The sequence below is a fragment of the Moschus berezovskii genome, chromosome 5 (assembly GCF_049115385.1).
Source record: "Moschus berezovskii isolate FMDL1 chromosome 5, NW_MosBer_1.0, whole genome shotgun sequence".
NCBI classification, from domain to species: Eukaryota; Metazoa; Chordata; class Mammalia; order Artiodactyla; family Moschidae; genus Moschus; species Moschus berezovskii.
This window is the reverse complement of record NC_142464.1, coordinates 51,652,605-51,677,020: the sequence shown is the minus strand read 5'-3', so window position 1 is coordinate 51,677,020 and position 24,416 is coordinate 51,652,605. Positions and strand designations below refer to the sequence as shown.

The following is a 24,416-nucleotide window of genomic DNA, read 5'->3' as shown; positions in this document are numbered from 1 at the left end:
ATGAAACGTCATCCTGCAAACTTTAATAATGTGCTTTGGCCTGCCTTATAGTTGCTGTTTCTCTCCCATCTCTAAGTTTTTAAATGTTAAAAGCATTCCATATAAAGCTAGAGACCCTACTTATATTCCTTTGCATTTTGAGATTTCTGGTCTGGAGGAGACTGCCTTATAAACAGTGATAACATATATATTTCCCAGTTTTTCCTTGTGTCAGTGGCATTGGCTTTGCTGTCTAGTGCTCTGATTTCTTTATAATAATACCCTATCATTTCCATCCACACCATGGTTTCAACTGGGATGGGTTAGAGTCATACTGCGTGTTCCAACAGGGAGGTCCTGGAAGGCCAGGAATCAAATGAAGAGACAAGAGGTCAAGAGAGAGGAAATGTTTTGCCTAAGCCAAAACCCACACCTCCTGATCTACAGGCCAGGACTCTAACTTCTTAAAAATCCTTTCTAGTGAAACTTGCTTTTTTAACCCAAATATTCTTTGAATCGGTAGTGTTTTATGCTTATTTGAAAAACATGATTCAAAGCATCACAGAATCTTTCATTTATTGGTATTTGATTCATTTGGGTTATTGAGGAGAAAATGTACATACACTCCCCCAGCCTTCATTTAGCAAAGCAGCTTTTCTCACCTCATAGGTATTTGGAATCTTTTTAGGAAGATTCTTTTGCCTTGTTTTATCTAAAGAAAAATTAAGGTAGACACAGCTAAGTTTTAAATGTGGCAAGCAGTAACACTTTCACAGCTGGTAGTGTAATATCCAACTTTTTCTAATTTTTAAAAAATTAGTTTCTTTTACTGCTATTGTGCTAGGGTGTTCTGTGATTAGAGTGAATCCGTTTTTGTAATTAATTTTAAGGTTAAAGTTTTAGTAGCTTATTCTCATGCTTAAAAGATGCTTAACTTTTTTCGCTTTCCCTCCTCCTGGATATGTTTCTAGCTTAAGAAGCTCTTACTGGCACCAGCCAACACTCAGCTAAGTTATAATGAATGCAGTGGCCTCAGTACCCAGAACCATGCAAACCATAATCACAGGATCAGAACAAACCCTGCAGTTGTTAAGGTACAAATGTAAAGTTTTTTAATATAGGAGGGGAAGTCACAAGGAGGTTTTGCTTAAAGCTATAAACAATAGGCTTCTATGTATTCAGCTGGAATCCTGCAGAGACTTCATAATGGTGAAACATTATAAAATGGGTCTCCAAAAGCAGTAGTCTAGCTATTTGAAACTAGGAAGAGTTCATGGATGCTTTGTCTTTGGACAATTGAAATGAAAGTTCTACCATCTGTTACTTTGTGCCTAATTTATTAATACATGCAGCAGCGTGGGCTACAATAAAATTTGCTGATAGGTTGGTATCATCTATGAGTGTCTTTAAGATGCTGCAGTGCCATTTTGCCAGCTGTCTAACCTGAGAAAGATTGCTCAGGAACCACCGCAAAAGATCTATCTCTGCCATTAATTGGATGGAATGATGGCAATGACATAATTCAGTTAGCGGGCTGTATTAAACAATGTTTGTCTTGCCATTCACTGTGAGTGAAAACGGAGCGTTAAGGGGTACTTAAGAGAATTGTGAATACTGGGCTCTGGCAATCAGTGGCAAATTAAGGTTTAAGCCAGCTTTTATTTTTTATTCACAGTAAAGGCGCTGTAGGGTCTTGTTAGTTACATGTTGCTGAGTAGGAACATTGAAATGTAGGAGAAATGAAATAAAAAGCTGTATAAATGTCATTTAGGAATTTTAAATGTAATTTTCTTTCCTTGTTCTGCAAACAATTATTCACAGCTCATAGATCTAGTACACTTAGACTGAACACTTCATTGAAAATCTCATCTCTTCAGAAAACCTATATCCATTTTGATAAGGTTCAGTTCACTAATTTTCCCTTTCTTTATGCCTTGTTTTTAAGACCGAAAATTCATGGAGCAATAAAGCGAAGAGCATTTGTCAACAGCAAAAGCCACAAAGACGTCCGTGCTCGGAGCTTCTCAAGTATCTGACCACAAATGATGACCCTCCTCACACCAAACCCACAGAGAACCGGAACAGCAGCAGAGACAAATGTACCTCCAAAAAGAAGGCCCACACACAATCGCAGACACAACATCTACAAGGTAGGCTGGACCCCTGCACACCCACTGCTGGTAAGGGTGGTGAGGACAGAGCAAACCTGTTCCAGGCTGAGGACACCCAAACTTCAGGCTTCTGTTCCATCAGTGTCTCTCTCGACAGAGAGTTCAACACTTTATGATAGTAGGAAAAAAAAAAAATCCTTCCTTGGACATAGGTTGAACATATCCTATTCAGCTGAAATGCAGCCCAATTCACAATCACCAAAAGGCACCTGAAATATTAGCCAGGTTGTGGGAGATGGGGTGCAGAGGGAATTGCAACATCAGGTGAGGTTTGTAGGAATCTCTGAATTGCTGAGATAACTGAAGTTCTGAGCAAGCCGGGCTAGCCAATTCATGAAAAAACTTTTATTTTTTTCCCTTCCAATAACGGGGGAAAAAAATGAGGCACTGTTGATTGCTGTTTATACTTTAAGAAATAGCAAATAGTACTTAGGCAGTCACTCCCAGTTATGATGTACATTCTATTTTTAGACTACATGGCATACTCACACATTTTATTTTCTAAGTATGAATTTGGAAATTCCTGGATATTTAAAATTTTTTCTATTTAAAAATATATTGCTTATATACTAAACATCTGGGTTGACTTCTATTGTCCCCATACGTTACTGAAAAGCTGATGCTCCTGAGCAGATCAGGGTGATTTGGGGGAAAATTTCTGTTGGCAAATATAAAATTTTCTTTATTTTTGGTGTCTTCCCTCAAAGCATTCTAGTTGTAGAGGCCCAAAGAGAGCTCATAGAAAGTTGCTGTTCCTTTAATATTTTTAACTTCCACGTTATCTGTTCCTCTGACTTTGTAGTGGAAGTAGACACATTCTAAAATAGCAGTTATAAACATCCACTTCTTTTTCTTCCTTCTGTTTCCCCAATTCCCCTTCCAGCTGCAGAATGGTAGCCCCTGATCCCTGTTTTGAACCATGATTATTTTCATACAGGTATGCTGTTGCTGCTGCTTTTAATACATCTTTTCTTTCCCAGTGTTTTGAATTTCCCTCTCTCATTCCGACTTCACCATAAGCCTGGGATTTTCATATTCCTTTAATATTTTTAATTGGCTCTTAATTAGGTTTTCCCTGGTGGATATCTTAAAATCACTGTCCATCCCTTTGTATCAGTTCAAGGAAATATACTTATCAAAATGAGCCATAGTCTCTTGGTTTGGTTCTCCCTGATTGGCTTCTCAAATGCATGCACTGGAACAGTTTTCTTAGCTCAGGACCAACTGTGCTGTGGGATTCTAGGCCCTGAATTGAAGGACTCACAGGATTAGTCTCTGCCTAGTCCTGGTCATGCGTTCATTTTCTAGAGCTGAATTTGAAGCCGCAAACTTGCTAGAACCCTTTAGTGAGTGAACCTAGTCAAGCAACACATGCTCTGAAGTGTGTGTGGGGTTTTCTGTTCTTTTTTTTTTCCAGTTGGTTCTTTTGGATTTAGAGGGTTTTAAAACTTTGTCAGTCCATGCACCACTAAATATTACTGTGATCTGTTACAAACCATGGCAGTGAGAAATTAAATTGGCCTTTGAAGCACATATTCTTTGGATGAGACCTGCTGTATGTAGGTTTTTTTATAAGGTATGTTTCTGTGGTGAGGCAGCAAAAGTGTAGCTGGCTCAGAACAGAACAAAGCTTATTAACCAAAAAAAAAAAAAATTTCTGTAGTTACTTAAGGTCTAAAGGAAAACAAACATGTAGCTATGGCTGATTGTTAAAAACCAATAGGATATAAATGCTGAGTTTCAGGGGATATTTATTATTCAGAATTTTAATATAGAAAATATATGAATGATTAGAGACAATAGCTCAGAGAATTTTCTGAGGTTTCCTTACTGAATGAATTGTCATTTTTTCAGACTAGCTTCATGTGTGCTGTCTGTACTGTTGTGCATCAAGCTTACTTCCTTAGTATAATGGTTTGGACTTGGCCATTGTGGGGGTCCATTTTTTCTTTTATTGATCCCTTTGCTAATGCAATCATTCATCAAAAATATCATGATCTTCATGAAAAAGATTCATTCCTGTCCTCAAAGATCTCAGAGTCCCTGGTCTTCCAGTCATTGGAACAGTGTGGTTAAACTTCCAATAAACCAAATTAGCACTTCTCTAGTGGTAGTCTTTTTAAGTGTGGGCTTATTTTGGGATTGAATTCTTGCTGTGGCCCTCATTTGCTGGTTGCATTTTGTCTCATGAAATATGACCACCTCCTGTCCATCTCCTTCCATTGCCATAGGCTTTGCTTATACCCAACTATCAGAATTTTGGGAATCTTCCTTTGAACATTATACTAAACCCTGAAAACTGAAATTTCAGCAACTTATTTACAATGCACATCATTGTATGACAGCACATAGTTCATACCTGGTGATACTTGTGTAGAACCTGTATCAGTTCAGTTCAGTTCAGTCACTCAGTCGTGTCCGACTCTTTGCGACCCCATGAATCACAGCACGCCAGTATGGGTCATCTTAATTATTAATTGAGCACCAGAGAAGTTGGTAAAGTTCCTTCATAAATGTGTTCTTTTTGAAAGGCTCTTTATATCAGATATACTAAAAATTAATGTCAAATAAGTTTATTTATTGGTATATCTGAAAAAGCCAATCAATCAATGTACCTAATTTGTGTTAGCTTCATATTTCTGGATGCACACTGGATAGATGATAAACATTCAGTTGCTTGAAAATGAATTTTAAATCTACAAATTAAATATGTAAATACTATTTGTCCAAGTAAAGTACCTAATTTCAACCTAATTTGGACATAAATAATATTTTCACATTTCATGGGACCTTAATTACTGAGGTTGATTAGTTTGTTTTAATATCTATTGAATGCAATTCTTTTTGATAATAGGAGAAAGAAAACATATTCTGGGCCCGACTCTGTCAGTAACTAGTTTTATGGCCCTGGAAATATCATTAAGCATCTTAGGTCTCAAGTTTTTCATCCATAAAATAAGAAAGTTTGTTCTAAAGACCTTTCTGGTTTCAAGTCCATGATTTTCACTACATAAATGACTACCTCTTGACCTTTTGAAAGTAGTTATTTTAATGAGAAAAAATGACAAAACCTACATACATATAAATATATCTTTATAGGTAAGCATATATATATGTGTGTTTATGTATATATATATATATATATATATATACACACACACATAATACGTGGATGTATACCCCAAGTACGTTTCTCACCAGTTTTCTCCTCCTTCTGTTCAAAATACAAGACTGCCAAGGAGAAGCAATTGAAATTTTGGAGTGAGAAGATTCTTACTCCACCCTTCATAATTGGAAAATGCCTCCTGTAGGAGGTAAGACTCAGGAAACATCAAAAGAAGTAGATGAGCTCTCTTTGCAAGTCTATAGGTCTCTCAACTGATAAACAGTATTTTTACTCTAGTTGTCTATTAGATTTGGGGATCTGAACCCTTTTAAACTATTTGGGTCAATGTCTATAATTCGTCATGGTCTCTCAATTAATTTTCAGCAAATAGAATGGTTATTGAGGGAGTTTGGCCTCATAGAAATAACCTATTCTCAAAGCTCGATATAAAATTATACATTTTAGGAGAAAAATCAACTGAATATTCATAGCGTTCTGTCGTCTTGTAGTTACTCTGCTGTTTTCGTTTCTAAACAAACCGTGTACTATATTCCAAATTAAAATAGGAAACATTATTTTTCTCTGATGGTCTCATGCAAATGTTGTATCTTTAACAGTGCTGCTACATTTTGGGGAAAATTCTGTTTTCGTATATGTTTTCAAATGATAGTCTACTGATGCAAATGTTGTTTGGAATTTGTTTTAGCATAATGGACTGTTGTCTGACTTTGATCCAATATTCAGGGATTTCCTTACTTTAGTTTTCCTGTTTCCAGTTTCCAGCTTGACTGTTGTAGAAATAAACCAAATCAGAAAAACACTCAATATTTCATAATTAGTTTCCTTTTTTTTCCTTTAGCCAAACCAACAACTTTATCTCTTCCTCTGACCCCAGAGTCACCAAAGTAAGTATTAAGAAATGTAACCATTTTCAGAAAGGGAAGGGGGTTCTAATACTTTTGGCTACAGCAACTCCATTTCAGTTTGTTTTTATAAATGTGCCATATCTTCCAGTGACCCCAAGGGTTCCCCATTTGAGAACAAGACTATTGAACGAACCTTAAGTGTGGAACTCTCTGGAACTGCAGGTAAGCCTTACATTTCATTTGGACCTTTTTGAATGGATGAGTGTGTATGTGAAATGTATATTAAACAAGAGTATAGTCTCTATGTAATTAATGAAATTAACTAAGAGTATAAACAACATTGAACAAGAAGTTATCTATAAATATTTTCAGTTGTTTATTTTTTAAAGAGGAGACATTTATTGTTTGTCAGACTTGGGCCAGACTCTCTGATGTATATTACTGATTTGGATCCACAAATAAACCTACTCCCAATTAAGACACTAAAACTTGAGTAGGAGGAGAAATGAACATTTATTGGTCTTCCACTCAATAAATATGCCAAGCATACAAGTCATTTTAGCTAATTTCACAAGAACCTCATGAAGATGGTGGTGTTTTTGTTTTTTAACATAAAGAAATAAGCTTCAGAGATGTTAAGTAACTTGCCCAAGATCACAGAGCTAGAAAGCAAAGAGCAAAAGTTTGAATTCAGGTTTACTTGAAATATGTTCTTACTGTTTATTATACTTAATAGTATAATGCTCTCTTATATATGATACTGTTTTTATGTCTTTTCAGTAAAGGAGAAAAATGAAAATATGCCCATTCACCAAAACAAAATGTTCTTATATATTTTAAACAAGAGCAATTTCCTTCACCATTTGGACTTCTGAATTTATTTGGCCAGTCTTACTCCACATCCTGAAGAGGAAGAAGCTTTAAAAACTTGAACTAACCCCTAAGAGACTTACAAATCCAAAGAGTTCCTAGGCAGACATCTGAGTGGGGTGCAATAAGAGCTTAGGTTTAGGTACTTGAACCTCACTAGAAAGTGAATCTTAGGATGTCTAAACAAGAAGGACCTAGGCTCTGGCCATTGCTGATAAGGGTAAAGGAACAGTAAGTTAAACAAGATGCTTTCAACCAGAACTGTGGTGCCTACACGCACCGTGGTCATTGTTGCTAAGTTTAATTTCACACTCTGAGTTTGCTAAATTACCTCTTTATGAAAGGTCTATTGCATGATTGCATGATTTGGTCAAGCAGTAGAGCAGATAATTTCATGGTATTTATATATATTTTATGTATGTGTATACAGGTATAAATATATTGTTACATACACACACATGTATTCACATATAAAATATATACATAACATTTCTTAAATAAATTAAAATTACACATATGATTATAAGTAACTTTTGTGTGTGTATATTATGTACATTAGACTCCTTATCTATCTAACCAATGAGTGAGTATTTGGTGGGCTTATTTTAAAAAGTTGATTCAAGTATACACAGTTTAATTGTTTTGTTTCTGCTTAAAACATACAAATTATGTATTCAAATATGAAATTTTTGGTACAAGACAGAGACCTTTGCACTGAACTAAAATTTACTAATGGGGGATCCATTCATCTTTGTGGCACAAACGTCCCTAAATATGTATCATGGATGGTATTTACTTTTCTTGCTTTTTGAAGGAAAAATAATTAAGGCTATTTGTGTGGTAACCTGAGTGCAGAATCATTCTAGATTTTTATGATTTTTAATATAAATCATAATCATAATTCCCCATGTTTTCCCAGTATTTTCATTTGACAGCCCTTCTTTTAGTAACATACCTTTACTGGATCTTTCTATATAAACTTGGCTTAATCCTATTTCATTCACCTACATAATATTTTATTATCTTACATAATTTCAGTTGCCAGTATAATAGACATTACCAAATTTGGGAAAATATACTACTTTGGCTCTAGTAACAATCCAGTTGAAAGGAATTCCATTAATTAGGAGTGTTCTGGATTCTGTGTGTGTAAGTTACTTTGGTGTTGAAAGGATTGAGAAAACTTTCACTACATATAACAATACCAAGCTTTCCATTAAAGAAAACCATTTTTAAAATTTTTCTCTTTTTATAAATAATATAAGCTTACTGTAAAAAATGTCAAAAATACAAACTAGTGGAAAAATTGCGTATAGTTCTAAATTGTTTTCTATGAATAGTTTTATATCTGTGACAATTATGTATACACATAATTTTGCATTCTGTTTATTTGGTTAACATTTTAAATACGGAAGGTTTGTATTATCACAGACCCTTTATTATCAGGCTTTTTTTAGTATGCTATATAACGTTGGTTTGAGTGGATACCTCAAAATGTATAAAAATTTATTTAACTATACTTTTACTGTTATACATTTACGCTGTTTTAAAGTGCTACCAATCTGAAATAGCACTAGGGTGGAAATCTTTGTTTATAAATTTTTTAATCTTATTTTTCTCAAAATAAATTTCTAGTACTCATTAATATTGAATATAAGGATGTAAATATCTTGGGGGTTCTGATCCATATTGTCACATTGCTTTCTAAAAGATGTGTTTCCACTCATGATCTTATTATATAAATATAGTGTGGATATATTTGCCTTATTACATCCTAGCTAGGATTGGGTATCTTTGTTTTTACAGTGTTTTGCTAATTTACATGCATATCATATAATTTAAGTTGCATTCCTTCTATTCATGAGATTATAGTGTTACAAAAAAGTAATTAACTTTCTTCTTGTCAGAAATTTCACTATTTCCCTTATTGACCTAACATTAAATAATTTAATTATACATTTGAAAGGTTAGTAGGTCATACTATTGAGATTTTATAAGAGAAACTTTAAAAAAAATACTTGTCACCCTTAAAAATATATACAGTACAGTGAATTTATTTCTGTTGGTGAATCAGAATTCATCTTACTAGTTTAAATCCCTCTTTTTTAGTGCTTTGAAAGGTTATTGAGTACCATGGAAATCAATTTACCAATATATATAACATATATAATACCAGCTCTATGATTGCAACACAGTAGGTTTTGGGGAATATATGACAAGCATAAGACATACAGACTAATCCATGTAAAGCATAGACTATTGTACTTGGCTTATAGAAGGTGCTAAATAAATTTCTTGTTTTCAAGATGTGGGCTTATAGTCAGTTTGGAAAATAATACATATTGCCCAAGTAACATGAAGGGAAGATGTGATTTAGTGTTTATAATATTTTACTACTTTCTAAGGAAGGTGGGTCCAGAGATTGGTTTTTCATTTGTTGAGCAAGGTGGTAATGAGTGCAGATACAAATCACATAAGCTGATGCGAAGTCAAATTGCATTACATACAGGAAGGTATTTCCAGCTACAGGAAAATCAAGGGATGAAAAAGAACTTGGAGGCTGCAGAAGGTGACTGGAAGAAGGTTGAAACCTGCGTGGAGGATGGTATCGGGAGGAAGGGACTGGGGAGAAGAGTTTGTTTTTGTTTTGTTTTTTATAGAGGTATTGTGGGTTTGAAATGGTAGACAATACCTCTATCTCCACTAAACATCTTCAGTAAAATTTGTATAGTAGTGTTTGGAGGATGGGCAAACACTGATTGTGCCTCAAGAGAATCATCCAAGGGAGAAAACAAGTTAACAGAGGGAACCCTTAACATGGCTTCAAGTTAATTACCATGATTGTGCAAAAGATTGAAAAGAATTGTAGAGAGAGTTCAGGATTGAAGAAAGCATTAAGGCAATATCATTAGGTAGTGAATGACAGAGCTGACCTATGGAAAGGAGTCTAAGCAAGCTCCAGGAGTCGGTGATGGATTGGGAAGCCTGGCGTGCTGCAGTCCGAGGGGTTGCAAAGAGTCAGACACGATTGAGCGACTGAACTGAACTGAAGGGAGAAAAATATTTGCATTTGATTTTTGTGTGCGTGGGTAGAAAGGGGAGAAGATATTTCCGGACCAAAAGATACCACATTGTAAATTGAAACATAAGATTGTCAATATTCAACATTTTTGACGTATGAAAAAATGGTGATTTCATGTAGTACAGCCTGAACTAATATACTTTATAAACTGAAGAACTTCAAATGAAAGTAGTCTATAATGATATTTTAAAAAACAGCATAGTTTAGTAAAGTTGTGAAAAACCTCGGCTCTGATATTGGACAAACCAAAGTTCAAATTCTGGATCTACCCCAATCTGGCTGTATGGCCTTTGGTCAATTTAATTAAATTCTGTAAGATTCGGGATGTTTTGTATGAAATGAAGCTGATCACAGTGCCTACATCTCATTGAGTCACTGTGAGGATTAAGTGAGATAAAACATGAAAAAAGCTTAGTCCAGTGCCAGCATATGTGTTCAACTAGCCATTCAATTACTAACTCTACATTAAATTCATCTATGGAGGTCACTGTAACTTTCATCTCTTCAACTTTGGTTACCTTTACCTGTTTCCTTTTATTGGTCTTAATACTATCTCGTGTTTCATATATGAAGTTATGTATTCTTTTATATAAGTAGTCTTTTTATAGTAAAATCTCCTAATTTCCCGTGAAATTGGACATATACTGCTTTTGGGATGGGTGTGAGATTTACCAAATCAAGGTAGAAAAATCTCCCCTTGGGCATTCATTTGCTACTACAAGTCCTAGAGGTCAGGCACTCACTAATAGGCACTTCACATATGTCAATATTATTTTTTGAATCTCTGTCCACTTAATTGTTAAGGAAAAAATGTTGATTCTAGCTCTGTGGTAGACCCTGGGTTCAAAGCAGGTCTGTCTGACTAGAGATTATGGCTCTTTCCTGAAGCCTGAATTTTAAAGATAGTGGTGGACATCTGTTATGTTAAATAGGTTTTATTTCACTTGCCAAGTGTCATTGATTGGTATTGGCTGCCAGAAGCATTGTGTTGACAAGGATTCTAAGGCCAAGTCTGTACTCAGTGGGAATGTCATGATCAATTAGTGATGTCTGCCACTGGGGCAGCAGAGGGGTAGACAGGATGGGGACGGCATTCAGGTTGTTGATTTGTTGATCCTTACTGTATACGTTTAATGCCTTTAGTTACAACAGAGCCCATGGATCAAGCTGTTACCCAGGCCTTTCTGGTGTCTTCTTTTTCTTTACTTTTGCGAATTTTAGTGAAATTTTCCAAATGTTTAAGTGAAAATGTAAAGAGTCAACAAAATTCTAAGACCTCCAGAATAATCCCTTGGCCCCATCTGCAGAGTCTTAAGGGAACAGGAGGGATGAGTTAGGAAGTTTGCTTTATTAGGTATCACCAGCTGGTCTGACTTTGTGATTGTCCTAAACTAGCTCATTTTGGCTGATAAAAAAAAAAAAGCATCTCTTTTACAGGTGTAAAAACTAATTTGATTTCAAAATAACTGTTAGTAAAGCAAGATGAGAAAAAAGAATGCTCTTTTGGCAGAAGGCATTTAAATCTATTGCATATGGAGATGTTCAGAGTGTTAGAATTTTTGTTTCTGAAATGGGAATGGCAAAGCAATGTCAGCTCAACAAGGCGATGGTTTTAACCACAGGACGTGAAGGAATTTGATTTAGGTAACTAAGTGAGTGAACCCCCCCATTTTTATTTATATATATGTGTATATATAATCATATATATACATATACGTGTGTGTGTGTGTGTGTGTGTGTGTGTGTGTATGGAGTTTCCCTGGTGGCTCAGTGGTGAAGAATCCACCTGCCAATGCAGGAGGTGCAAGTTCGATCCCTGGGTTAGGAAGATCTCCTGGAGGAGGAAATGGTAACCTATTCCAGTTTTCTTGCCTGGACTTAGGAGCCTGGTGGGCTACGACCCATGGGGTTGCAATGAGCAGGACATGACTAAGCACGCCTGCGAATATGTATATATGTACATACATGTATATGTATTTCTAAGTATCTACATACATAAACATTATTATTACTATAAAAGTAATAAGAATTAATATAACTATTTGCAAACTATTTAGGAAAATGGGAAGAACAAAATCATCAACAGTCTCATCACCCTAACATAGGAGGCCTTAGTAATGTTTTCCTCGATTGATATATATGTTTTCCCCATGGTTTTCATGATAGTGGACTTCTGATTTCCTGTCCTTTTAAAAGGTGATTTTGCTGGATGGAATTTTGACAAACAGCATACATTTGCTATACCCTCTTGCTATATACATCTTCTGTATGTGACTTATCTGTGGGAAATTGAACAAAGCAAAATATGAGCAGTAGTTAGTTTTTTGGTTTTTTTTGGTGGTAGTAGTTGGTAGTTTTAAAGGAAAGCCACAATGACAGAGAACGAGAAAGTGATTTTGACAGGTCATATAATCCATTCCTGTGGCTGAAGAAGCCAAGAAAGGGAGACCCAACAAATTCTCTTTACAGCCCATTCCAGTGTTCGGCAACTTGTCCTGACAGGAATTTCTTCCATATTTCAAGCACATCCTTCAATCTCTTGTTTTAATCTCATTCTTCTTGCCTCAACATCTGAAAAGTGCCTCAGTTTTCTTTTCTGGAAATGGTACTATCTAATTTCTTTCAAGCCAAGGATGGCAAAGCAGTTTTCCCTCCCACATCTACTTGAGGGGTTTGGTGAGAGACACCTGGAAAAAGCCAGTCTCTTCCCAACCCTGACAACTTCTGCCCCAGCTCTGTGGGAAAGTGCCTGAGGGCCAATGGATAACAGCTCTACGTTTTCCATGAGAAAGAGCTGGGGCATTAGATACATGTCATGGGAATGTTCTGAAGTTTTTCTGTAAGTCCAGTTTGTTCCCCAGTAATTAGGAATGACATAGGAAATCCTTAAAAAGCAGGAAAGGTAGGAACTCCATCAGTCAGAGTGGACGTGCCAGCCTGGGAACCAGAGCAGGGTGTGGGAGAGGCCCTTCTGTGCCAGGGGTTAACACTTTGATCACTGGCTTTTGTAAAGATCCAGTGAGTCCTGGGGAAGTCAGGGATGAAGAAAGAACACTGGAGGAGCTTTTATAAACAGAATATTAGCAGTAACAGTAGCAGTAAACAGTTCATACTGATTGAGTTTCAGTGCTTCCTATGCGCCCTTGACACCCACTCCAAGTTCTTGAAGCCAAAAGTGTGTTCATGAACTCAAGTCACACCCCTCTTTGCCCAGTCCTCCTTCTTTGGTAAGTTTTTAAGAAAATTAGAAAATCATCTTCTCATTTTCTTTCCTTGAGAAATCTTTGGCATGAAACATAAGAAAAATCCCACTGTCAAACTCCAAAGTAAGTCTAAGATTTAGCAAGAGGTTGTGTCAAATGCAAACTATAAGACTACGTGAACTATTTTAAAAAATCTTGCTGAAGTCTTTGGCTGGATAGTGGAGCATGGAATACAGAGTAGAGGACTTGCCATTTATTAGAGTCATTCAATTAAACCAACCAACCCAAAAGAGAACTCCTCAAAGGAAATCGTTTTACATCACGTAATGAAACACAAAAGCAAACCAAACTTGTCTCTGACTTTTTTTAAAAAAAAGGTTTGTTTAAAAAGATAACTGGAGAGTGTGTGCCACTTCCCCCGGATTTGCTGTGCAGAAGTGCATAAGTGTGAGTGATGTAGAGGTACTTGTTTATTATAGAGCACATTTCAATGCAGTAATCATAAATATTGCTAAGGTTGTGCTCTGTTGAAATATGACCTACATACTCTTGATTGTTTGTGTTACGTGATTTGTCTGACACCCATTACATTCTGGGTAATAGCAGCCATTTGTTGCTCTGCACAGCAGGCTCTTTTGACAAAAGAAAATAGGCAGCAATAAAAAAGCTATAGTCTGAATTACATTCTGCACAGTGCTGCACTGCTGAGAGTTTGTGCAAGTGTGTTAACAATGTTCTGAACTGCCTCTTGTCAGCCTTCAGCCTGTAATGGCCATCTGTCCTCACATAAATCTATCAAAACCTGCTAAGTTCAAGAGAGAGCATGGAATATACCTTGTACTGTCAACACCAAAATGTACACATTCCCCAGAAAATCAACACACAGGAAATAATCCGGAGGTTATGGGAGGCATTAGCACTGTTGATTTAGGCTTGTGGGATGAAATTGAGAGTCCGGCGATTAGTGGGAAGATGACAGGGGTAGTGGCATTGAGGAATTGAGTGTTGACTGCCCTCCTACCACAAGGGAGAACCTTCTGGATGGAGGAGATGGGGTTAGAGAAATAAAATTAGTTCAGGAGCAGCAAAGGGTTCCTGTCCTGTCCATGGCTCCTAAACTTTGGACATCACATTAGAAGAAACAAAAAATACTTCTGACACTTCTGCTTCACTTTGTTTTGTTTTGCTCTGGATCTCAGGAACTCTATCTGGAAATAGATTTTCAATGAGACTCTGGTCCCACGAACTCTTGTGACCCTCAAGATGTCTCAGTCTTGCTTTGGGATATTCTCCTTGAATTAAAGAAGTTTTCAGTTAAAAGTAAAAAGTTTAGGGAATGATCTGAATTATTTTTTTTCCAGTCCACCTACTCCTAATCCAAAAATAACTTCCATCAACTAAGTGAGTATTATATTTGTTTTAATGAGCAGTGCCAATCGAAACTTACCAGCCCTGATATTTTCACTCATAAGGTCTATCTGGTTATCTTATGGTGTTTCTGTAAATTTTAAGCAGATACACAAGAACATGTACTTACTGCAGATTTTAAAGAGTGATCTCTTTATGAAGTCTTGAGGGCTGAATCCCTGAAATGCCAGCATTTGGTAGGCTATTTGGTGCATAGTAGGTCCTCAGTGAATGTCTATGTGATTGCCACGGCCCATCTAAAATGTGAAGGACGTGAAAGGCTTTGTTTTTAACTCTAAAACACTACTCAGGGTGTTGGCACTCCCAAAAGCAACTTGAGAATCAGTTATTTAAGCGATAATGAGCTTAGGTACTAGGACAAGGGTTTCAAATGTTCAAGACGAAAAAGAATTTCTATATTTAAAATCCCTAGATAGCTGAGCTATTTTTAGGACTAGTCTCTCTTTAATAGTGGCCTAATTTGGTGTTTCTGAAGTTTGGGGTTTCTTTTTATAAGTCTACAATGTCAGTCAAAATACATCTACCTGAGATCAAGGCAACGTGCCACACAGACACGACAGGACAGTGGCTCTCCATAAGTGGTCTGTGAACTGTGTCATTAAAAATATTTGACCAGCTTCCCAAGTGATCCTTGGGCCACTGAAATGGAACACCTATGAGTAAAGGAGGATCTAGAAAAATAAAAACGATTGAAACATTTTGCAAAAATAAGCCCAAGCAACATTTCCTCTGAGAGCTGCTAATCTATTTGAAGAGACAAGATATAATTCACATTCAGAAAGAGATAAGCGTGAAAATATAGTAATATCTGATAAGTGAGTGATCCTGGCAGTAAATTATTAGAAAAGTAAAAATTACCCCAATTCAGAGTATCATGAAAAGATTTATAGATTTGTATTTGAGGATGTTGAATGTCATTTCCCCTAATTCAAGGGCTGTGTCATTTGGAATATTTGACTGCTATTTACTCAGTAAAGAGAGATTATTCATCATTATTTCTTTGAGCATCTTAGCTTCCTGTGAGAAATATTTGAGATCTTGTCATTTCTTTGCTGAGAACTGGTATCTTTAAATTTGTTGTCGTGGTAATTGAAGGCAGGAGGGCATGTAGTATTAAGAGAAATCGGTGTATATGTATGTGGTGGTGTAAAGGGTAGAGGTAACAAGAAGAGAGAGGGGAGGGAGATAGATAGGGAAGGAAAGAAAGAAAAGCAAGAGGAGGAGGAGATGGAAGGAAGGGAAGTAGGAGGAGGAGATGGAGGAGGGGAAGGGAGAGAGAAAATTGGCCATATAGGACTTTCTTTAGATTGACTAAAAGATACACTTGTCTATGAAGAGAGAACACAAGAAGGGTGAGCTTAATTCAGTAATGTTACCTCTCTAAGCAAAGAGTAGGGGGAGCAGGCATACGGTAGGGTGCTAATGAAGGGAAGATTTCTGAGACTCAGATGTGTCACAAAGAAAGAGCAGTGTTTGCTTCTCTTTGTGTTTGCATTTCCCTGTCTTTCTGAACTGGGATAGATTTCCAAAATCATACCTCTTGGTATTTTTGTTCATGCCTTTCCCTCATTTGGGGAGAATTAGCTATGTATGATAAGTATTACCAAATATTGGTGTAAAAATATTTCATTTTAAAGAAAATATTAATTTCCTCTCTTTCTTGTAAAGTAGGGGAGAGAGGCAGTGTCTTCTTGTTCATACCAAGACTTCATGTGGCTGTCTGTGACCTACTTGTGTGTGTGTGTGTGTGTGTGTGTGTGTGTATATACATACACATATTGTTTTTCCAGCAAGGTAGAATTTTCCTTGAAATGTGCAGTTGCCTTAAGTCTCACCCCAGGCTTCTTAGCAGACTTGAATTTCTTTTTTTGCTGAATAGCATTCACCCATCCTCCTAAATAAGAAGTGTATTGTAAACTAAAATGTTCCCTTGTAAGCATAAAGTCATTTGAATTGCAGCCTGCCCTTCTTCAAAGTTCCTTCAACTCTGCAGCCATTCCACAATTCTTCTTCCTGGGCAGAAAGGGCTAAGTAGGACTTACTGGGGGTGAAACTGACAGAGCCAACCAGCCTTCACATAGTCTCCTACTGTGACTTCTGATGGAATTTTCTGTCCTTCTGTAGAAAAGCAGGAAAGGCAACAATTTACAGATGTCCCCCCTTCTTCCATTCTTTTTTCTTTTTTTTTTAATTAGCTAGTTGCCAAAGCTTGGATTCGTTTCAGTCCTTCAACCTCATAATCTCCCCAGACGCACTGCTCCAAATAAAATGGTCTGCCGGCACTGCAATATTTAGTGTTACTGTTCACTTAGGTTTCTGTTGCAGAACCATATTTTAGACAGAATGTATTAGTTATGCTTACAAGAATGTATTATACCTACATTAGCCATGGTTTACTAAGTTAATGAACTGTGGAGACAAAGAATCATTGCTGTCAGGTTGTATAGTTGTCTGGTGCCCTGCCTTCGCAGACCATATTTTGCTGAACTTACTTTGAAGTTGCCTATTCCATCCCCACCCTGCCCTGCATTTGCTGCCATCCCATCTTTTTTTTTTTAAGTTACCTAATTCTTTGGCACCACAGGTAGATATGTTTCATTGTACAAAAATTCCTAACCCCCTGGCATCCTCCCCAGTGTTCTTTGCAGACAAACATGGCCAAAGCCATTTATTGAGTCCCTTAAGTACCACTGCATTCATTTTCCATAACACAGATGACAGGATACCCTTGTGAACCTGAACTTTGCTTCTGCCTGGTGGTGATACGTTCATGTTTCCTGGGAAGCAAGATCTGTTAGTGTTGGTGTTTGAAATACAAAATACCAGGGCTTTCACTGCAGTCTTGCAATATATATCTGTCTTTCCTTGGTGACAGAGGCTTCCAGGGACAGAGTCACTTTTTCAGGTCTTATCAGGAATTTAGTTTCCTTTGTTTTTCGAGGAGTTTTAACCATTGACTGAAATCTCAGGGAAGTGAGGAAAACGTATCCTGGCATTTAACAACATTCTGTCTCTTTCTCTCCTCGTTTTTTTTTTTTTTTTATTATTATCTTAGGCCTAACTCCACCCACCACTCCTCCTCATAAAGCCAACCAAGATAACCCTTTCAGGGCTTCTCCAAAGCTGAAGCCCTCTTGCAAGACTGTGGTACCTCTACCATCCAAGAAGGCCCGGTACAGCGAGTCTTCTGGTACCCAAGGCAGTAATTCCACCAAGAAGGGGCCTGAGCAGTCTGAGCTGTACGCACAGCTCAGCAAGACCTCTGTGCTCACCAGCGGACACGAGGAGAGGAAGGCCAAACGGTCCAGTCTTCGGCTGTTTGGTGACCATGACTATTGTCAGTCAATTAATTCCAAAACAGAAGTACTCATTAGTACATCACAGGAGCTCCACGACTCCAGACAACTAGAAAATAAAGATGCCCCCTCCTCCAGCGGGCCGGGGCAGATACACTCTTCCACAGATTCCGACCCATGCTACCTGAGAGAGACCGCGGAGGTGAGCAGGCAGGTCTCTCCCGGCAGCACCAGAAAACAGCTCCAAGACCAGGAAATCCGAGCCGAGCTGAACAAGCACTTCGGTCATCCCAGTCAAGCTGTTTTTGACGACAAAGCAGACAAGACCAGTGAACTGAGGGACAGTGATTTCAGTAATGAACAATTCTCCAAACTACCTATGTTTATAAATTCAGGACTAGCCATGGATGGCCTGTTTGATGACAGCGAAGATGAAAGTGATAAACTGAACTCCCCTTGGGATGGCACGCAGTCCTATTCATTGTTCGATGTATCGCCTTCTTGTTCTTCTTTTAACTCTCCGTGTAGAGATTCTGTGTCACCACCCAAATCTTTATTTTCTCAAAGACCCCAAAGGATGCGCTCTCGTTCAAGGTCCTTTTCTCGACACAGGTCGTGTTCTCGATCACCATATTCCAGGTCAAGATCAAGGTCCCCAGGCAGTAGATCTTCTTCAAGGTAAACCTTGTCAAAACCCACCCAAAGTCTAAGATATCCCCAGGAATTAAAACAAACAAACAAACAGCATTTAAAACCCACCGGCAGCCCAGCCCCTCAATAACACGTTCCTGGTGTTCCCAGAACTAAGGAGATTGTTGTTACCCATACATTCTTCCCCATCTTCTCTTAAATCTGTCCTCATTGAGTACAGCACATGAAACAGTCAGACCAGAGAGAGCAATCTGTAGGAAACTTGCTCATTTAACTTTTTCCATTACCTGGAGAGCTGCTCTGTGCAGAATAGTTGAGATCTATGCAAGATAAAGCTGACAGTATACTAGGCTGGCGTCCGGCAGTCACATCTATAAGAGATGTGGCAAGAGAACATGTCACCACTCCCAGACCTTTAAGCTGACTAGAAGTTCACACACTGTCACTGGGAAATCTCATTAGTAGTTGGGAACTGAAAGCCGGTTTATGTTAAGACGGAATTCCAGGGGCTACTCAGTCATGCCAATAAACGGGTTCGCTGGCAGTTGCAAATGCCCTTTTTGTTTTTCCTTCTCTCTCTCAGATCTTGCTACTACTATGAGTCAGGCCACTGCAGACACCGCACACACCGAAATTCACCCCTGTGTGCGAGATCACGTTCAAGATCGCCCCATAGCCGCCGGCCCAGGTAACGATGCACGTTCGTTTCCCTCCACGCCTCTTATCCCTCAAGCAGATGACAAAATGTTTTCCAAAACCCTGCCCCCTCCCTAGTTTATGATTCATTTTGCTCGTGCAAATGGAGGTGGTTGACTTAATGATGAAGTTATGTTTCTCAGGTATGACAGCTACGAGGAATACCAGCACGAAAGGCTCAAGAGGGAAGAATACCGCAGAGAGTATGAGAAGCGGGAATCCGAAAGGGCCAAGCAGAGGGAGAGGCAGAGGCAGAAGGCAATTGTAAGCAGCCTGGAGCTTACTTTCATTTTACAGAAGGGTTTCTTTTTTCTCTCTCTCTCTCTTTTTGGGGGGATGTGATGGGCATAGATTAGAAAATATGGTAAGGATGCTGTTAGAATTTGCAGTACTCAGACTTTTGGCTTTAGCATCAGTGACACCTCAATCCCTCTTAACCCTGATTATTGGAAAACAAAATAAGTCCATGTATTTCTCCTCTGTACTACCTGTTTTTCACTCATCTGGAAGCTCATTATTGCTTTTGACTTTTGTTTCTAAAAATAGAAGGAGGAGAGATGTATACTGGTCCCATTGACCTAGAGGATGAGTTCTTCATACTGTTCTCTATTGCTTTTTGCTCTGAGTGGAAAATGAGGAGGTGTCACTGAATGGTTTCAGCTTTTTGGCAGATGTGAGGGTTGGGTTGTCCATGGAGAGACTGTGTTTGAGTAAGATTGAAAGGCAGTGGTAGAGAAAGATTTGCTAAGTCCCTACTTCTTGCTTGTGCTGGGTCAACACCTCAGCCATCCACATTTCTATGAGCTACTTTTCAAAAACCTATCATGGATTTCAGCACCACTTACTGTAGGATATTGTGTTTACTTAGCTCATAGACACTACTGACCCTTTGGGATGAGGATCTAGTTCATTCTGTTTGTCAGACTTTAGAAGGCAAAAACTGGGTCCTCCAATTGTCAGCAGCCAATACTTGTCCCAGGCAGACATTCCTAGCTGATTAAAGAACTCTTTCCCACTGAGCCCCAGTAGAGCCTTGAGGACTTTCACAGCCTGGTGCTCCAGGAAGCCATGGCTCAACCATCAGAAATGGCACTGCTTTTGTTCATTGCAGCTGCTAAGTATCATTTCAGTGAAGATCAGCTTTTGATACATCTTGCATACAAGCTAACCAGGGCTTAGGGAAATGATTTTTAACTATAAAAGTCATATGGATATGGTACCTTTAATACAACCCACAACCATCAAAAAATATTAAAAAACCTACATAAAAGAGCTGACTAATAAAGTCCAAATCAAGCATTGGCCAACAGTTATCAGCTAGAGGAAAAAGGTTGACTGAGAGGTTTGTTAACTCAGGTACTCTAGGAGAAAGAAGGGAGAAGTAATTGAATATATAGGCTAAAGGTCTAGGGCTTTGCTGCCATTTAACTTTGAATCTTCCTAAGACCAAACTAAAGGCCTTGTGAAAATTATAGCACTTTCGATCATTTTTCTCAACTTTCAAATTAGCTGTAATATTAAGATCTACCAGAGTATCATTAGTTAACATTTAACAAGATGAATGAAAATGGCAAATTCAGCTTTTCTAATTTTGCTTTTTTTAATTAATAGCCTGTTCAGTAACTATAACAACTCACATTTGCAGAGTGCCATATAGTTTACAAAGCCTTGTAATATGGCACATTGCAGTTCATATATACCAGAGAGTCATGTTGAGTAAGCATGTAAGTAAGTAGCTATTTCAGTGTTTTCAAATTCATATTTGATGAAACTCTTCATGTGTCTTCCAGAAGAGTGACACTAAAGAGAGAAATTATTGTATCGTATGTTCGCTCATTTGCACAGAATGTAACGCAGCTATAACCAAAGCTGAGTAGATAAATATAGATAAATGGCATGCGCTTTTATTATTCCTTCCAAAGATAAGACAGTGCCAGATACTTACTGGGGTGAAGAAACGGAAGGAGGGTTCCTTTTGCTAGTTTGGCTCTTTGCAAATAGATCAATACTGTGATTCATCTGTAATATACTCCATATTCCATAGATGCCAGAGCCAAAAGCACTCTTGAGGCTACTAGCCTCAGTTTGGAAGCAGATACCACCCTGCCTTTCCTTGGTGTCACAGATGTTAACAAGTTCCTTGGTTAATTCTTTGACTAAGAAAATCTTTATCAATTCCCTTTGAAAGAAGGCAATTATAGTGCCAATGTCAACTTGATGTATATTAAGTCATTATAATTAACTAGATGTTTGTGAGAATTTTGGCTTTGAGATTATTATCTTTGTTTTTAAAAAGCAAATTAAAAAAGAAAACTAAGACATAGAAATTATTTACTAACACAGTGACCCACAGATAGTAAGAGATTAATGTAAAGATTTGGGACTTAACCGTTAAACCAGTTAATCGGTTGGACAATTAGATGGTATTTCTGTAAATATAAGTGAAAACAAATGACTATGTGAGAGACATTTGTTAGGTCCCTGGGGTATAAAATTAGGTAAGACTTCATCCCCACATCTTAGGGAGCTTCAGGTCCACTGACTGGTAAAGATACACGATGTGTTCATTGCTATCATAGAGAATGTATCTAAGGTACTGAAGTGGCATACGGGTGGGCACCCAGCCCTGGGAATGAGGGAGGGAATTCCTAGAGAATGTGAGATTGATTTGAAATCTAAAGGGAGGAGAGGGCAAAGGTTCTTTGCACGTGAGCTGTCCAATGTGGTAGCCATCAGCTTGGAGGCTAATTGAGCTAGTCCCAAATTTAAATGCACTGTGTTACTGAATTTTGAAGACAGTATGAAAAAAAAAAGAGTTTAAAATACTTCATTAATACTTTTTATGTCAATGACATGTTGAAATAATAATATTTTGGCTGTACTGAGCCAAGTAAAATATATTATTAAAATTGAATTTGTTTCTTTTTACAGTTTTAAAAATGTGCCTCAGAAAATTTAAAAATTACATATGGTACATTATATTTTTATTGCAAATAACTATTCTAGGCAGATACTTTAGCTCATACTAAGTCTCTGGAAAAGAGCAAAATATATTGGGAAACTGCTAGTCATTTTAATTATAACGCTAGGGTACAGGAGAGGCAGGCGATGAGTCTGGGGGGCTCCCTGGTAGCAAGATACTTGAAGGGTCTTGTAAGTCATCGTGAAGATTTTGAAGAATATCTTGAAGGCACAGTGGAACTGTTTAATGAGGTTACCCTTAGGAAGTTTTTCTGACTGATTTCCTTCCTCCAAATGATCTGCTTTCTTGTGCCATAATGCGTTTGCAAAGTGTATTTTTATGGAGTTGAGCATGGAGATAAAGGCAATGATTTTTGACTCATTTGGCTAGATTACCTTGAAAACTCATTCATGAAACAGTTCAAGGAATTAGGACCGTTTGCCTAACTTGGTCATGTAGGTGATTTTCATTCAGATTTCTGAGACACTCTTAAAGTCATGAATGAATAGCAAATTACATTTGGAATATCTTGGGTGGAATGATGATTTATTCATTAATTCAGATCAATTTTATAATCAGGGGATGAGCAAAACAGAGACTCCAGAAGGAAATGAAAAAAATGTTACAATCACGTAATAGGTATTTTACAAAGTTAACCTTTGCTTTCTTGTCTTGTGGTCCCTATTGACTTTTTTTTCTTTAGTTCCATAAGAAGGAGATAGTGTAGGTCATCTATCAGGTTTTTACTGTGTATGTGTCCAAAAGTTTTTATTCAGACCAACTTCAGTGCATCGAATCAGACAGCTAAGAAAGGACTAATAATTAATAGTTACACAGAATCATATGTTGTGGTTGAATGTTGTCATTGTATAAGTCGCTGCTTTCCTCCAGTTTTCATCTAAATGATCTCAAAACCCAGTTCATCCTGTGCTCTGCTCAGTCTCACAGGCTTGAAATAATTCAGGTTATATTGGAACTTTGCAAGCCCAGAGTTTAGTATTTAATGTCTAAACTGTCACTGCTCTAATTTCTCGTGGAGTTCTAAGTCCAACTCCATTTGCAATCTCTACAGTTTCCTGCCAGAAAACATGATAATAGGATGTTAATTTAAAGGGCAAATCTAGACATAATGAAATGGCTCAGTGCTTAAAACCAAAACCAGATGTGCTTGGGCAATGCCTATGCCATTTCTTTTCTCTTCTCCTTTGGTCAGTATGCAGCCTAGGAGCCAGAAACAGAGGCTCATCCCTGAAAATTATCAGCTTCTTCCAAATGAAAAAATAAAATAGTTGTCTAATTTCTCATAGTTATTCTTTTTGGGGAAAATAATGCCTTTTTCTGTTCAGGCATTTTCAAGAGCTGTTCCATATGGGTGAATATGTTATATTATGAGTATAAATGCACTACTTAGAAATTTTCAGTTCTATCAAAAGTAGTTATATGTGATCTGAGTCTATAGTTTTCATGTTTTCTGACTCATCATGGTGTTTACTTGCATCTTAGCTCTTATTTGTATATTAGCTCTTAAGGAGACTAATCTAGATTTTTTAAATTAATTTTTTAATTGGAGGATAATTGCTTTACAGTTTTATTGTTTTCTGTCAAACCTCAATATGAATCAGCATTCAGTTCAGTTCAGTTGCTCGGTCATGTCCGACTCTTTGCGACCCCATTAATCACAGCATGCCAGGCCCCGCCCCCAATCCCTCCCAGCATCAGAGTCTTTTCCAGTGAGTCAACTCTTCGCATGAGGTGGCCAAAGTATTGGAGTTTCAGCTTTAGCATCAGTCCTTCCAGTGAACACCCAGGATTGATGTCCTTTAGAATGGACTGGCTGGATCTCCTTGCAATCCAAGGGACTCTCAAGAGTCTTCTCCAACACCACAGTTCAAAAGCATCAATTCTTCGGCGATCAGCTCTCTTCACAGTCCAACTCTCACATCCATGCATGACCACGGGAAAAACCATAGCCTTGACTAGATGGACCTTGGTTGGTAAAGTAATGTCTCTGCTTTTTAATATGCTATCTAGGTTGGTCATAGTGTACGATATTTTCTTTCTCTTTCTGACTCACTTCACTCTGTATAATAGGCTCTAGGTTCGTCC

At 37.7% G+C, this 24,416-nt stretch overlaps 1 protein-coding gene across 3 annotated transcripts in view; it reads left to right on the top strand.

Moving 5' to 3' along the window:
- Positions 1-24,416, top strand: part of PPARGC1A (PPARG coactivator 1 alpha) — a 125,329-nt gene that overhangs the window by 84,545 nt on the left and 16,368 nt on the right. For all 3 annotated transcript variants that reach the window (XM_055434013.2, XM_088836264.1, XM_055434012.2), the window contains exons 4-10: positions 951-1,073; positions 1,925-2,129; positions 6,116-6,161; positions 6,271-6,344; positions 17,761-18,679; positions 19,236-19,340; positions 19,492-19,612. In XM_055434013.2, coding sequence (XP_055289988.1) covers positions 951-1,073; positions 1,925-2,129; positions 6,116-6,161; positions 6,271-6,344; positions 17,761-18,679; positions 19,236-19,340; positions 19,492-19,612 — 1,593 coding nt within the window. The remainder of the gene's footprint in view (positions 1-950; positions 1,074-1,924; positions 2,130-6,115; positions 6,162-6,270; positions 6,345-17,760; positions 18,680-19,235; positions 19,341-19,491; positions 19,613-24,416) is intronic.